This window comes from Triturus cristatus, chromosome 5_2 (genome assembly GCF_964204655.1).
Source record: "Triturus cristatus chromosome 5_2, aTriCri1.1, whole genome shotgun sequence".
Taxonomy (NCBI): domain Eukaryota; kingdom Metazoa; phylum Chordata; class Amphibia; order Caudata; family Salamandridae; genus Triturus; species Triturus cristatus.
The window spans coordinates 58054632-58071028 of NC_140588.1; the positions used below are offsets into that span (position 1 = coordinate 58054632).

General features: G+C 49.9%; 1 protein-coding gene across 7 annotated transcripts in view; it reads left to right on the plus strand.

Annotated features, from left to right (window-relative positions):
• Nucleotides 1-5785: 5785 nt before the first annotated feature.
• Nucleotides 5786-16397, plus strand: part of INO80C (INO80 complex subunit C) — a 199107-nt gene continuing 188495 nt past the window's right edge. For 4 of the 7 annotated variants that reach the window (XM_085606852.1, XM_085606853.1, XM_085606850.1 and 1 more), the window contains exon 1: nt 5813-6072. Coding sequence is in view for 1 of the 7 variants with exons in the window: in XM_085606848.1 (XP_085462974.1) it covers nt 6055-6072 (18 nt within the window). In the remaining 6 variants the exon portion in view is untranslated. Of the gene's footprint in view, nt 6176-16397 lie in introns of all 7 variants that reach the window. The other 3 variants (XM_085606851.1, XM_085606854.1, XM_085606849.1) reach the window with 3 other exon arrangements.

Below are 16397 nucleotides of genomic sequence, written 5' to 3' on the forward strand. Positions count from 1 at the left end.
GGGCCATGGACTCAGCAGCAGACCCCCAGCCACTCTGGCCAGGCTCTCCTTCCCAGCATCTGCCGAGAGGAGGGGGCGACTCACAACCCTGGTCTATATTCCCACCAAGACGCATGCAGTGGAAATCCGGGACCGTCAATTTATTTATTTAATTAAGGGCCCTGGGACCGTGAAAAACTGCCTCTGCAGCGCGGGGCGTGTAAAACTAATTTGTCACCCCCAAAGCCACCTCCTCTGGCCCGGACTGAGCGCATTATTTTCAATAAATCACCCCTGTGGTGCTGTGCGCGGGTGTCTGCACCCTACTGAAGACCGGATTTAAAAGCTGCCCCCGAGATCACCACTGCCAGCCCGGGAGCCTCGGGAACTCTGTGCTCGTCACCGCTGCCGGCCCAAGTCCGTCGAGGACGGGAGGGGCTGCCTCGCTCTTCACCCATACCGCGTCAGCAAGGATCCAGTGCCCCGGGGCCTGAGGAACCTTGCACCAGTGACCGGGTTGCAGGTAACGCTTCATTGCTGTCGCTGCAAGTGGGCGGATTGCGGGCCGTCCGGTTCCCGTGAACTTACTTTGTGTTGGGGCATTTTTTCTTGTTCTTGCAGCATAGCAGATCTTTTGCTTTCACTAAAAGCACACTTTTGCTCACATCTCGGCTTGCAAGTTAATTTGCTTGAGAAGTTAAAAAAAACTCGACATCTATTTTATCTTTAAATATCCAGTAACCCAAGATTAGCCGTTTCCCACAAACTGAGAAAATACATTACAAAACACTTCCAGGCAGCGCTTTTTCAAAGAAAACACGTAGGCGCGGACACCAATGTTCATCATTGGAATGACGCTATTTAGGAAGTGCCAACATGCTTACAGGCTACTGACGGCGAGCAGCCCAATCTTCTTTCACCAAGAAACGAGGGGAAATTATATAGCGCACTGAAGTTATTTACACAGCACTTTACAGAACAAATAATGGGACAGACATGTAAGATACTTCAATTGCAGATATGGCCCACTTTGGAGCTGGGGAACCTGGTTCGAGTCTCGGCAGGCACGCTAAACATCCTGTAATTCGGGTAAAATCACTTAATCTCCCAGTGCTTAACAGAAAACAAATCGCCGCGCACAGCGAATAGAAGCCGATCTTGTGGCCACAGACAAAAACACCAACATTTAGCGTTAAAAACACGCTGATGCACTTTTTTTATCAAGATTTATGCAAATATGACTTTTTCAGGTGGTGGGAAGCCCACACGCAAATAATTTAGTAGCGCTTGTGTAAATACTATAATAGGCATTTTTCAAGCACCTAGAAACAGATCGGGGCGGAGTGTTGAGGACTTGTGGACAACATCGTGTCCTCTGCCCCCCGTATCCCACTTACACTGGGTCAACGCGCAGCGCTGTGAAGGGTCTGACCAGTGGCGTAATGCAAAGCGATGGGGCAACCTGCAGAAGGTAATAATAAAAACAAACATTTGCAATGCAATAGGTCTCGCATTATAAAAGTTTGAGCTATTGGCATTGCTAATAATAATGCAACACCAGTAGCGCAAACATTCAGTAATGCGAGACCTATTGCATTGCAAACGTTTATTGTTTGTTGCTTTTTTATATAGCGCAACTTGACCCAAAGGTGTGCATTTATGTTGTATTGAGTTTAGTGCAATTATGTGGTATGTTATTATGTGGCACGGAGTGGTATTATGCGGAGTGTATTTATGTTGCATTAAGTAGAGAGTAATTATGTGACGTTTAATTATGTAGTATTGAGAGGTGTGTGGAGTGCATGTATGTTGCATTGAATACAGTAATTATGTGACGTGTAATTATGTGGTACTGAGTGGTATTATGTTGAGTGCAGTAATGTTGCATTGAGTAGAGTGTAAATATGTGGTGTGTAATTCTGTGGTACTGAGTGGTATTTTGTGGAGTGTATTTAGGTTGCATTGAGTAGAGTGTAATTATGTGGTTTGCAATTGTGTGGCACTGAGTGGTATCGGGTCGTATTTATGTTGCATTGAGTAGAGTGTAAATATGTGGTATGTAATTATGTGGCACTGAGTGGTATTATGTGGAGTGTATGTTGCATTTAGTAGAGTGTAATTATGTGGCATGTTATTACGTGCCACAGAGTGGAGTGCGAGAGTGAGAGGAAAGAGGGATAAAGAGAGAGAGGGTCTCGCTCGCGAGATTTAATGACTTTGAGAAGTGGGGTTTGAACCCGCCCCTCTTCTCCATTGGCTGGCCTCTTAAATGCTGGTCAGCCATTGGAGAAGAGCTTTGTCTCTCCAAACAAGCCCCGTCTTTTTCGGATTCGGGAATGTGTTTTTTCGATTCTTTCTCTCCTCTGGAATGTAAACATTCCAGCCAATGGCAAGAGGAGAGAAAGAAAAACACGCCCCCGAATCCGAAAACGACGCTGCGTTTCTCTGAGGCATTGACCTCGGAAAAAGGCAGTGGTGTGCTCGTCCTCTCCCCCTGCTCTCGGCTCCCTCGGTGCTCCTGTGTCCGGCTGCTGCTCTGGTCTCCTCCCCCTGTCCTCTCCGGCTGGCTGCTGTAGATCAGCTTGTAACAGCTCACGGGTGGCACTATCTACCAGGGCAGTCCTCTGTTCCCTTGTGTGCCCCTTCCCAGGGCAGCTCCAGAGGCCCCGCCATTAAAATCAACAAAACGAATCCTTGATTGATTGGCCCCGCCATTAAAATCAACAAAACAAATCCTTGATTGATTGATTGACTCAATTTAACTACATGTCAGCAAATAATCCATCTTGGCTTCAGAACAGCTGAAGAGAATAAATGAAACACGTTCCGCCGGGGGCCTGGATGGGTTCTCTACGTTTCTTCACGGAGTTTGTCTTCCAGGAAGTGCTTTCTCAGCCGCATTCCCTCGAGCAGCTGCGCAAGGCAAGGACTTTGCATGCCCAATAGGTGCCCTGCCCCCTCCACTGCCCAAATAAATAATATCATGGAAAAATAATTAGCTTCAAAGCGGGGCGCATACCGTAAACACATTCTCCGTGTAGGCCGGCGAGCCGGGAACATATGCTGCAGTTGGCAGCAGTCGAGTCCACGCCATGAAGTGGCGCGCTTCGCGCTCACCCACCCCTCGCAGAACACCCACTCGCATCTTTGAGGAGGAAATATGCTGCATAAAGTGGCATGTGTCTATGTTATATTTTATATACATATTTCCCAGCTGAGCAGAAGGAATCTTTCCCTCAGTTTTGGTCAGCGAATCTGTGTTTGTACACTGCTGCTAGCAAACGGAGCCTAATTATTGTGTCAACACGCTCGGAGGGGGTGTTGGCTGCCTCGGTTGTTCTGAGAGCTTCCAGCTCTGTCTCCTCGAGCAGCTCCAGTTTCCCCTGTGCCGCGTCATTTGACACCCTAGGCCTAGTGGGAAGGAAAAGGTGGGGTGAAAAAGCTGGGGTGGGGCTTGGGAGGCTCTAAATGGGGTTTGGCCAAAGAAGCACAATTAGGGGTCTTTTCCGAGAGTCGTGGTCTATGCAATATGAAGGGTGTGGCTTAAAACGTGTCTAAAGAATTCTTGCTCGACACGGGATTCTATGAGGGTGTCACCAAATCCATCATTTGGTGCCTCTCTGTGATTCTTATGTTATTGCATCACATATATCCCACAACTATCGATAGGCACCTAAAACAAGCCTGACCTATTCGTTGTGCAGTACAAAATAAATGAGTAACAGCCATGATTTTGTTGTAAATAATCAGAATAGAACATTTTTCAGTTCTGAAAACATGAGACTGTGAATCAAACACTACTGAAATCTGTGGAAAAGTGGTAGTGGTCTACGGCATGTCTCAATCGCTGCCGCCGTTCTCTTCATACCACTCTCGTCTGCAATCTCTCATTCTGTTATCCACCTTCGCCCTTTCACAGATGGCTGTCTTCAGAAACATTTGTAGTATCTCACTCATCATCTCCTTCCTCTTCATTACTGTTTTTAGGTCTCGGCTAGCGAAGGCTGGTGGGGAAGTGCGCCAAACCTGAAGGTACTGCAATACCTGGTTGATGGGTGGATTTGAAAACAAAATGTATACAGCGGCTTTGTGTTCACGAATGTGGTCTTTTTAAACCATACTGCTTACGTTTTGTAAGCATATAAGCAGTGGACATTGAAATAGGTCCTTTCTGGGCCCTGTAGTTTTCAGGCAAAAATACTCGTTGATGTTTGCAATATGACTGTAAAAGCGTTAAGTTCACCATGTTGTTTCTGCTTACATTTTACATACTTTATTTAATTTTCCATTCCCTATGAGTGTTTGCTTTTTCCAGGATGTTGTTTCTTTTTCTTTTAGACAGCATATTGCTCTTGCCTAGTGCGTAATTTGAATTGAGTCGCATCCAGTTGTTTATAGCAGGTCAAATTTTGCCCAAAATAAACATTTCTGCTAATTCGACCGGAATACTTCCACGTTAAAATACTGATAGCGGCCATCTTGGATTGGAGCATTTTTATGGTTAGGGACGTACTTGCACCCATTTTTTTGAATTGTAGCATTTTCTCAATTAGTCTGACATCTCTGTCTATGCTGTCAGTATCGCATAGAGGTGGATGGACAATATCTCAAGCGGAGAATGACCACACAACGCGTGCTTGCTTCCCTGATGGCCAGATTCAGCAACGTGAGGTCTTACCAATGTGCTTTGCTGTTAGCTGCTTTTGCTGCTCTGCCCTATGGCAAACGAAAAGGGCAGGAATGCACTATATCTATCAGATACGACGCATTCCTGTCCTTTTCCCCTGCACTGGCACATGATGGGCTGCCGTGTGCCAACACAGGTACCTTTGTACCATGGTGCAACGGTGTCTGCGTTGAGGGGATGATTATTTTTGAGAAGGAAGGAAACCTGCACAAAAATAGGTCTCGCATTTAAGAGCGATTAAGCTATTGACATTGTAAATAACAATGCCGTTTCTTTAAATGTTTTAAAAACAAAAACATAAACAAAAATAATGTCATGAGCAATGCCAATAGCTCTAACTTTAACAATGCTGAGACCATTGCATTCTAAATGCTTGTTTACTTTATTATTGGCTGCTGAGAATTTTCAGTAAAGAAAATGAGAAGCATAATCGGAGCCTCCGGTCCTGACAGAATTTAAAAGTACAGTTCTTCCATGCAGCTGGTCACATCATGGGTAGTTAAAGTTAAAGGCAGTTACTTATAAGGTTGAGTTCTGAAAACATGTCCAATACCTTTAAACTTAACCACAGGCTACATCTATGTGTGGATGGGAGCCGGTAAAGGCCCTTCCTTCCGTTTCTGGTCATTTGTAGCAGTTGTAAGATCTTATTAGAGTTTCTCGCTGCTCAAATGGGTGTTATTTCTGATATTTATATGCTTTCCTCCTTTTCATTGCTTGATTTTGCTCGTGAGAAAGTGTCATCCATAGTTGCACTGAAATTATGAAAATGTCACCCATAGGAATCTGAAACCTTGGCAGCTACGAACACTATGTCGATCTGCACTCTGTTTAAAGGCTTATTTTTATTTCAGTTGAACTGTAATTTGTTCTGCTATTTTATTAATTGAATTTTATTCTGAGCTACATGCTAACATTTGATTTGAATGACTAATGGACTGACTCCAAACCATTTATTTGCCTTCTGTAATGAATTGAAATTTTAAAGCAGACCTATTAGCTTTGCCAATGCTTATTATGTCCACGGTGCGTTTTTTCCACATTTTTTTTAGCAGTCCGTTCTCTCTATTCACAGCGCCATATTTTTATAGTCCCACCTCTATCTTTCTGGCGACAGTCCGTCTTCTGTGTTTACAGCGCTAGTTATCGATCGTCTCCTTTCTATGTCTGTCGCGCCTCAAGTCGTTATAGCCGTGTACGGACTATCTAAAGTGGCAACTGCGCTCTTGTTTGTGAGGTCAGGTTTAGGGAAGTAACAAAAGAGCATAGCAAATCATCTCTAGATTTTTTACTTCCTCGCGGGTGGGAACTCGTTCCCTTCTCCTTCCTCCACCTTCCAGGACATCTTCAGTATTGTGCCACTTGTAGAAACTATCGCTGCTGATATAATGCATGGCAGTTTGGGGGTAAGTTTTACCCTGTCTGTGATTAAGGGATGCCTGCCATGGCTAATAACTGGCCAGTGTGCAGCAGGGTTTAAGGTGGCATCGTTGGAAAGGGCGTGCCATGGTAAGAGCATATGAAGTGGGCGAGACAAACGTGTTGGGGGGGTGGCCTTGATACAACTCTGGGGGCTTAAGGTTGTTTAGAGGTAAGAAGTAGAATCATATCACAGCTTCTAAAACGACATGCAGTCGCAAAATGACACTGATAGCTCACCCTCCCCGTAGTGTCACCGCAACCCTCGTGGAAAATCACGCCCTCATTTTGTTTTAGACAGCGGGATGGACTTGAAAGTATTGGAGCACTCTATTTGAGCACCAGTTACATTACACGACAAAAGCATGGGGAGATTAAGTAATTTGCCCAGAATCACAGGATGTTGAGCTGATGCTGAGACTCCAATTTGGTTCCCCAGCTCCAAAGTTGGCAGCTCTGGCTGTTACGTCACGTCTGAGCCATTACACGCTTACTCCGAGCCTTGCTTTCTACAGCTGTTTTGCGGAGGACGCTTTAAGCACATCCTGCACAGATGTAGAAAGGATTCCTCTGCCTGTTAGGGGAGGTGTTGCGCTGATCTCCAATACTTGAAATTATAGTGGAAGGCTGCCGATGTGTGCAGGAATACTTTTTTTAGAGGAGCTCTTGCTATATGTGTGCAAGTGGTGCAATTTCTTTTATTTTATACAATTTGTAAAGCGCGCAAATACCTGTGGGTGTCTCGGCGCTAAGGACAGCGAGCAAGAACCAGAGACTATAGAATATTGGCTGAATAGCCATGTTTTTGTCATTTTTCTGAAGGCAAGTAGGGTCGGGCTAGATTTGATGTGGATTGGAAGAGAATTCCATAGCTTGTCTGTGGCGACAGTGAATCGTTTGTCACCCCATAAGGCTGTCTTTGTACGGGGGACCCTTAGCAAGTTTGCTGTGGATGACCGTAGAGCCCTGTTAGGGATGTAAGCACCCAGGGCCTCCTTCAGGAACAACGGTCCGGAATTGCGCGATGCTTTCTAAGCAATGCAGAGGGCCTTGAATTTAATGCGGCTTTTTATTGGGAGCCAGTGATACTGTCTGAGTATTTTTTAGATGGATTTGTACTTGGGGGTTCCTGATAAGATTCTGGCCGCTGAATTCTGGACCATCTGTAGTTTATTAAGGATTTTGCTCTGTGCATTTATGAAGAGAACATTACAGTAGTCAATAGTAGACATGACCAAAGTACTCACTAGGGTCTTTCCAGCACTGAGTGGGAGGAAAGGTAAGAGCTTTTTTATCATTCTAAGTTTGTGGAATGAAGATGAGACCACAGAGTTAACATGAGGTACTAAGGACAGCTTGTTGTCAAATATGATGCCCAGGTTTCTGACCTTAGATACCGGGAGTGGAGGGGGTCCCAATTTGGAAGGCCACCAGCAGGGGGACTAGCCTTGTAGCAATTTGCCAAAAACATTGTATTTTCAGAGTTAAGTTTTAGGCAATTATTGGCTTTCCATGTGCTGATGGCCAACATGCCTTCCTGGAAATTGGCTGCTACTGCCCCTCCATTGAGCACCGCAAGCACCAATTGTGTGTCATCAGCGTAAGACCCATCCCGTGTGCTCTGATGACCATGGCCAGGTCCGACACATAGATATTAAATAGTGTCGGACTCAGTGAGGATCTTTGTGGCACGCCGCACGGGAGGGCGAATTGTGAGGAGTTGAAGGTGCCAAGACTCACTGATTGGGTGCGGTTGGTGAGGAAGGCGGTGAGGAGGGCTCTGGATGTGTGTCTGATACCTATGTTTGTGACACGGTCGATCAGGGTGACATGGTCGACCGTATCAAATGCCGCTGAGAGGTCCAACAGTATGAGAACAGCGGCACCCCCTTGATCCAGTATCATCCTAATCTCCTCTGATGCCTTAATAAGCGCTGTCTCGGTTCCATGGCCCTTGCGGAAACAAAATTGCTTGTCATCCAGGAGGTTGTTATCTTCAATGTATTTGGATAGTTGGGAATTCATGACCTTTTCGAAGATTTTGCTGGGAATGGAAGGCTAGCTATGGGTCTGTAATTCTTTGTATCGGTAGGGTCAAGATTGTGTTTTTTTAGCAAAGGATTGATAATGGCTTTTTTTCCATATCCGCGGGTAGATGCCTGTCTTGAACATCGCGTAACAGATGTCAGAGAGGCTGGGGGCTATGAGATCAGAGATGGGTTTTAGAATAGCAGGTTGGCAGGGGTCAGTGGCGGATCCTGATTTAACAGTGGAGATTAGGTTTGTAATCTGGTCTGGTGAGATCCTATCAAATTCTGAGAAGGAGGGAGAGGGTTCAGAAATGCCATGATTTGAGAGCTGACCATCTGTCTTGGGTTGAGAGGAAAAGTTGGTATAAATGTCATTGACCTTTTCAAAGAAGTAGCTAGCAAGTGAGTCGCAAAGAGCTTGTGAAGGAGCTATGGAGGGATTCGATGTTTGCCCTGATAGTTTGGCTACTACCTGATAAAGTTGTTTGTTTGAGTCTTGAGCAGATTGTATCTGTCCAATGTAGTATTTACTTTTCTCCTGCACAATGAGCAGTTTATATTTAATCAGTGCGTCTTTGTAGCGGATTTTTTCATTATTACTGTAGTCTTTCCACCAATGTCTTCTACATAGTTGCTTCTCTAGTCTGAGAACCATGGAGCAGAAGGGGTGCGTCGATTTTTGGAGGCTTTTTTTAGTGGGACCAGGGTATTCAATGCATTGTGAAGCCATTCGGAGTAGTTCGATGAGGCGAGACCAGGGTCCGGTGTAGGGTCTGGTTGCGTGGAGAGCAAGTGCGATTTAAGGAGCTGCGGATCTATGCTGTTCCAAGCCTTAAAGAGTGTGGGTGGCTGTGGTGTAGAATTTACAATAGCTTTTTAAATAAGTTGGATATTAAATAGGACAGCACAGTGGTCGTTCTAGACCAATGGTAAGATGTTCTTCAAGGAGATAGATTAATTACTGGAGAACCGGCCATCTAGTGTGTGACCAGCTGATTGCGTGGGGCTTGTCACCAATTGCGTGAGGCCTACTGCCTCTAGTTCTGAGATCAGCGAGTTAGTGTCGTTATCTGAGTGGTTTTCTAGGTGAAAGTTAGTCACCTAGAATGGTGAAAGTAAGTTCGCTTGCTAAGGGCTCTAGCATGTTGCCCAATGTGGAAAGAAAGTCTGCCCGGGAGCCGGTAAATCAGAATGCCCTTAAAGGGTTGGGAGTGGGTAAGCATGATGGAAAAGTTATGGGCTTCACAGGCCAGAAAGGGGATGGTCTCTGTCCTAACTGTTTATTTATTGCGATAGATTATCGCTAATGCACCTCCTCTTTTGATGAGTCTGTCTTGTCTGTAGGCTTAGGGGTAGCAGAGAAAAGATCGGGTCCAGACGAGGGGTCGGTCCAAGTTTCCGTGATGAAGAGTATATCGAGATCGTGGTCTGTTAGGAGATCTGATATTTCATATATATGCTTAGCTAGTGATTGTGCGTTTATGAGCGCTGCGTGAATATGTTCCTGGTTAATATGTTAGGGGGGAGTCTGAGAAGGGGCAGATTTGGGATGGGCTTCCAGTTTGAATGCACAATTGGGGCAGATGGGAGGGGAGCAATTCGTTAGCGAACCTATCTCGATGCGAGGCCAGGCGTGTGCATTGATTGCAAAGCGGTAGTTTTTTAATTGTATACTTGAATAGTGTGTTCTCTTGCTGGCCAGGGCTGATGAAATAGGGCCAGGGGGGGAGGCCCTAGGCCCGGTCCAGGCGCGGACGGGCGCAGACGGGCTTGCCTTTGGCGCGCCGGCGGCGGGCCCGCTGTGCGGGCGCTCGGGCTTTAGTTTAAGTAGCAGTGTAGCAAGGAAAGCTAGCTCGCTAACTGCTGCCAGAAGTGTCCCAACCTTCATGCCGCCTCCCAAGAATGCCTTCCGCTCAACGGCACTTGCTGAGTCGGACCGAGGCGTGGGTGTGGTGTCTAGGTACGGGATAAGTTAAAATACTGTGCAAAGTACAATTGTGTACATGAGCATATATATGGTTGATTCAGTGCAATTCTAAAATATTTGTTTAAAGGCTGAAGGCAATGAGTGGGTGGACTGTAAAATGCACCATCTTGTAATTGCCATACTTCTAATTGTTAATGTCCCACAAAGTATTGTATAAACTACAGAGTAACTGCATAAAATCCAACGGAAAAGCTATTGTTCCTTCAAATGCTTTGCTTTAGTTTTTGTACAGCGTATAGTGCTGGAGTTCTTTGGTAACCTTGCATTCACTGTATTCTCAGCATTCACAGTTCAATACAATCGGGTGTGAGTCTGACTATCTTTCCTTAACCACACCTCGCAAACCTCCCTTAATACAGCCCCCCACTCATAGGAACTGTGGTCTACGGCTGCTGGAGGTGTCTACTGCGAAGCCCCACACCAGGGAAACTCAGCGGAACGGTTTTGTTTTTGTAGCTGTAACTTCTTTTTACTGTGTAATCAATGTCTTTTTGCGACTGCCGGTGGTTTTTGTAGCTATGCTTTTTTGGAACGTTATTCCTGTGTAATGCACCCTCAAAGCATTGTGCTGAGTATTTACATGTCCGTCACCCTCCCCGTACTGTCACAGCAACCCTTGTGGAAAAAATCACTTCCTATTTTTTTTAGGTCGAGCTTGGCAGCGCATGCGCTGCTCTGTGTGGCATGCTGTAGCTCCTCAAGTGACATTAATTACACCCCATTAGCTCCTTTGTGTGCCTGTCTAAATTCCCTTCCGTTCAGTGGGTAATTTTTGCATTTATCCCTCCTTTTGGTGGGTGTTTTCTGTCGCTGGCGACTGGCCCTGCTACAAGTATTATGCCCCCTCTGTTTATTTTGATGCATTTTTGCACTTCTTTTTCTGTTTCCGATTGCTTTCGGAACGAAAGCCTTCATCTTATCTCTTTGCCAAGCAGAAGACTGACCCTGGGCTAACTACGAAATGTGCTTGTTTTTCTACTCCTTGCAGGAGCTTCTCACCGCTTTATGGTAGGCCAAGGGAAAACCAACAGTGTGCGATGCTATTAACATTTACTATTTATTTGCTTTCTTACTTAAAAGTGCTGACCTATTTCCTAACTGACTTTGTCCCAACCGTACTAGCTCTTTTTATTTAAAACGTGATGTTCACAAAATATAGATTTAAAACATACATTACATAAGCAACTGCATCACTCTTTAAAAACTCTTCCGTACAACACGCAATTACTGCATGCATTACATGCCTCTGTGCTTTACTCCACGCCACTCAATGCCACTCTGTTTTACTCCACTCTGCTTTACCCCACACCACTCTACTATACTCCACTCCTTAACGCCACACTGCTTTACTCCACGCCACTCTGCTTTGCTTCATTTCACTCTGCTTTTTTCCACGCCACGCTGCTTTATTCCACGCCACTCTGCTTTACTCCACGTCACTCCGCTCAATGCTACTCCGCTTTACTCTGCTCTGCTTTACTCCACTCCACGCCACTCTGCCTTTTCCCACGCCACTCTGCCTTTTCCCACGCCACTCTGCCTTTTCCCACGCCACTCTGCCTTTTCCCACGCCACTCTGCCTTTTCCCACGCCACTCTGCCTTTTCCCACGCCACGCTGCCTTTACCCACGCCACGCTGCCTTTTCCCACGCCACGCTGCCTTTTCCCACGCCACGCTGCCTTTTCCCACGCCACGCTGCCTTTTCCACGCTGCCTTTTCCACGCTGCCTTTTCCACGCTGCCTTTTCCACGCTGCCTTTTCCACGCTGCCTTTTCCATGCCACGCTGCCTTACGCCACGCTGCTTTACGCCACGCCACTCTGCTTTACGCCACTCCGCTCAGTGCCACTCTGCTTTACTCTGCTCATTGCCACTCTGCTTTACTCCACTCCTCTCTGCTTTACTCCACTCCATGCCTCTCTGCTTTATTCCACTCCATGCCTCTCTGCTTTATTCCACTCCATGCCTCTCTGCTTTATTCCACTCCATACCTCTCTGCTTTACTCCTCTCTACGCTGCTCTGCTTTACTCCATGCGCCTCTGCTCCATAGCACTCTGCTTTATTCCACTCCACTCTGCTTTATTCCACTCCACTCTGCTTTATTCCACTCCACTCTGCTTTATTCCACTCCACTCTGCTTTATTCCACTCCACTCTGCTTTATTCCACTCCACTCTGCTTTATTCCACTCCACTCTGCTTTATTCCACTCCACTCTGCTTTATTCCACTCCACTCTATTCCACTCTGCTTAATTCCACGCCACTCTGCTTAATTCCACGCCACTCTGCTTAATTCCACGCCACTCTGCTTAATTCCACGCCACTCTGCTTAATTCCACGCCACTCTGCTTAATTCCACGCCACTCTGCTTTACTCCATTCCACGCCACTCTGCTTTACTCCACGCCACTCTGCTTTACTCCACGCCACTCTGCTTTACTCCGTGCCACTCTGCTTTACTCCGTGCCACTCTGCTTTACTCCGTGCCACTCTGCTTTACTCCGTGCCACTCTGCTTTACTCCGTGCCACTCTGCTTTACTCCGTGCCACTCTGCTTTACTCCGTGCCACTCTGCTTTACTCCGTGCCACTCTGCTTTACTCCGTGCCACTCTGCTTTACTCCGTGCCACTCTGCTTTACTCCGTGTCACTCTGCTTTACTCCGTGCCACTCTGCTTTACTCTGTGCCACTCTGCTTTACTCTGTGCCACTCTGCTTTACTCTGTGCCACTCTGCTTTACTCTGTGCCACTCTGCTTTACTCTGTGCCACTCTGCTTTACTCTGTGCCACTCTGCTTTACTCTGTGCCACTCTGCTTTACTCTGTGCCACTCTGCTTTACTCTGTGCCACTCTGCTTTACTCTGTGCCACTCTGCTTTACTCTGTGCCACTCTGCTTTACTCTGTGCCACTCTGCTTTACTCTGTGCCACTCTGCTTTACTCTGTGCCACTCTGCTTTACTCCGTGCCACTTTACTCTGCTTTACTCACCGCCACTTTGCTTTACTCACCGCCACTTTGCTTTACTTCACGCCACTCAGCCTTGCTTTACTTCACGCCGCTCAACCTTGCTTTACTTCACGCCGCTCAACCTTGCTTTACTCTGCGCCGCTCCGCTCTGCTCCGCTTTACTCTGCGCCGCTCGGCTCTGCTTTACTCTGCGCCGCTCGGCTTTACTCTGCGCCGCTCGGCTCTGCCTTAGTCTGCGCCGCTCGGTTCTGCTTTACTCTGCGCCGCTCGGCTCTGCTTTACTCTGCGCCGCTCGGCTCTGCTTTACTCTGCGCCGCTCGGCTCTGCTTTACTCTGCGCCGCTCGGCTCTGCTTTACTCTGCGCCGCTCGGCTCTGCTTTACTCTGCGCCGCTCGGCTCTGCTTTACTCTGCGCCGCTCGGCTCTGCTTTACTCTGCGCAGCTCGGCTCTGCTTTACTCTGCGCCGCTCGGCTCTGCTTTACTCTGCGCCGCTCGGCTCTGCTTTACTCTGCGCCGCTCGGCTCTGCTTTACTCTGCGCCGCTCGGCTCTGCTTTACTCTGCGCCGCTCGGCTCTGCTTTACTCTGCGCCGCTCGGCTCTGCTTTACTCTGCGCCGCTCGGCTCTGCTTTACTCTGCGCCGCTCTGCTCTGCTTTACTCTGCGCCGCTCCGCTTTACTCTGCGCCGCTCCGCTTTACTCTGCGCCGCTCCGCTTTACGCTGCGCCGCTCTGCTTTACTCTGCGCCGCTCTGCTTTACTCCGCTCTGCTTTACTCCGCTCTGCTTTACTCCGCTCTGCTTTACTCCGCTCTGCTTTACTCCGCTCTGCTTTACTCCGCTCTGCTTTACTCCGCTCTGCTTTACTCCGCTCTGCCTTACTCCGCTCTGCCTTACTCCGCTCTGCCTTACTCCGCTCCGCTCTACTCTGCGCTGCGCCGCTCTGCTTTACTCTGTGCCGCTCTGCTTTACTCTGCGCCGCTCTGCTCTGCTTTACTCTGCTTTACTCTGCGCTGCGCCGCTCTGCGCCGCTCTGCGCCGCTCCGCTCTGCTCCGCTCTACGCCGCTCCGCTCTACGCCGCTCTGCTCTGCTTTACTCTGCGCCGCTCTGCTTTACTCTGCGCCGCTCTGCTTTACTCTGCGCCGCTCTGCTTTACTCTGCGCCGCTCTGCTTTACTCTGCGCCGCTCTGCTTTACTCTGCGCCGCTCTGCTTTACTCTGCGCCGCTCCACTCTGCTCTGCTTTACTCTGCGCTGCGTCGCTCTGCTTTACCCTGCGCCACTCTGCTTTACTCTGCGCCGCTCTGCTCTGCTTTACTCTGCGCCGCTCTGCTTTACTCTGCGCCGCTCTGCTTTACTCTGCGCCGCTCTGCTTTACTCTGCGCCGCTCTGCTTTACTCTGCGCCGCTCTGCTTTACTCTGCGCCGCTCCGCTTTACTCTGCGCCGCTCCGCTTTACCCTGCGCCGCTCCGCTTTACCCTGCGCCGCTCCGCTTTACCCTGCGCCGCTCCGCTTTACCCTGCGCCGCTCCGCTTTACTCTACGCCGCTCCGCTTTACTCTGCGCTGCTCCGCTTTACTCTGCTCTGCTTTACTCTGCGCCGCTCTGCTTTACTCTGCGCCGCTCTGCTTTACTCTGCGCCGCTCTGCTTTACTCTGCGCCGCTCTGCTTTACTCTGCGCCGCTCTGCTTTACTCTGCGCCGCTCTGCTTTACTCTGCGCCGCTCTACTCTGCTTTACTCTGCGCCGCTCTACTCTGCTTTACTCTGCGCCGCTCTACTCTGCTTTACTCTGCGCCGCTCTACTCTGCTTTACTCTGCGCCGCTCTGCTTTACTCTGCGCCGCTCTGCTTTACTCTGCGCCGCTCTGCTTTACTCTGCGCCGCTCTGCTTTACTCTGCGCCGCTCTGCTTTACTCTGTGCCGCTCTGCTTTACTCTGCGCCGCTCTGCTTTACTCTGCGCCGCTCTGCTTTACTCTGCGCCGCTCTGCTTTACTCTGCGCCGCTCCGCTCTGCTTTACTCTGCGCCGCTCCGCTCTACTCTGCGCCGCTCCGCTCTACTCTGCGCCGCTCCGCTCTGCTTTACTCTGCGCCGCTCCGCTCTGCTTTACTCTGCGCCGCTCCGCTCTGCTTTACTCTGCGCCGCTCCGCTCTGCTTCACTCCGCCCCGCTCCGCTCTGCTTCACTCCGCCCCGCTCCGCTCTGCTTCACTCCGCCCCGCTCCGCTCTGCTTCACTCCGCCCCGCTCTGCTTCACTCCGCCCCGCTCCGCTCTGCTTCACTCCGCCCCGCTCCGCTCTGCTTCACTCCGCCCCGCTCCGCTCTGCTTCACTCCGCCCCGCTCCGCTCTGCTTCACTCCGCCCCGCTCCGCTCTGCTTCACTCCGCCCCGCTCTGCTTCACTCCGCCCCGCTCCGCTCTGCTTCACTCCGCCCCGCTCCGCTTCACTCCGCCCCGCTCCGCTCTGCTTCACTCCGCCCCGCTCCGCTCTGCTTCACTCCGCCCCGCTCCGCTTCACTCCGCCCCGCTCCGCTCTGCTTCACTCCGCCCCGCTCTGCTTCACTCCGCCCCGCTCTGCTTCACTCCGCCCCGCTCCACTCTGCTTCACTCCGCCCCGCTCCACTCTGCTTCACTCCGCCCCGCTCCACTCTGCTTCACTCCGCCCCGCTCCACTCTGCTTCACTCCGCCCCGCTCCACTCTGCTTCACTCCGCCCCGCTCCACTCTGCTTCACTCCGCCCCGCTCCACTCTGCTTCACTCCGCCCCGCTCCACTCTGCTTCACTCCGCCCCGCTCCACTCTGCTTCACTCCGCCCCGCTCCACTCTGCTTCACTCCGCCCCGCTCCACTCTGCTTCACTCCGCCCCGCTCCACTCTGCTTCACTCCGCCCCGCTCCACTCTGCTTCACTCCGCCCCGCTCTGCTCCACTCCGCCCCGCTCTGCTTCACTCCGCCCCGCTCCACTCTGCTTCACTCCGCCCCGCTCCACTCTGCTTCACTCCGCCCCGCTCCACTCTGCTTCACTCCGCCCCGCTCCACTCTGCTTCACCCCGCCCCGCTCCCAGCTCTGCTTCACTCCGCCCCGCTCCCAGCTCTGCTTCACTCCGCCCCGCTCTGCTTCACTCCGCCCCGCTCCACTCTGCTTCACTCCGCCCCGCTCCACTCTGCTTCACTCCGCCCCGCTCCACTCTGCTTCACTCCGCCCCGCTCCACTCTGCTTCACTCCGCCCCGCTCCACTCTGCTTCACTCCGCCCCGCTCCACTCTGCTTCACTCCGCCCCGCTCCACTCTGCTTCACTCCGCCCCGCTCCACTCTGCTTCACTCCGCCCCGCTCTGCTT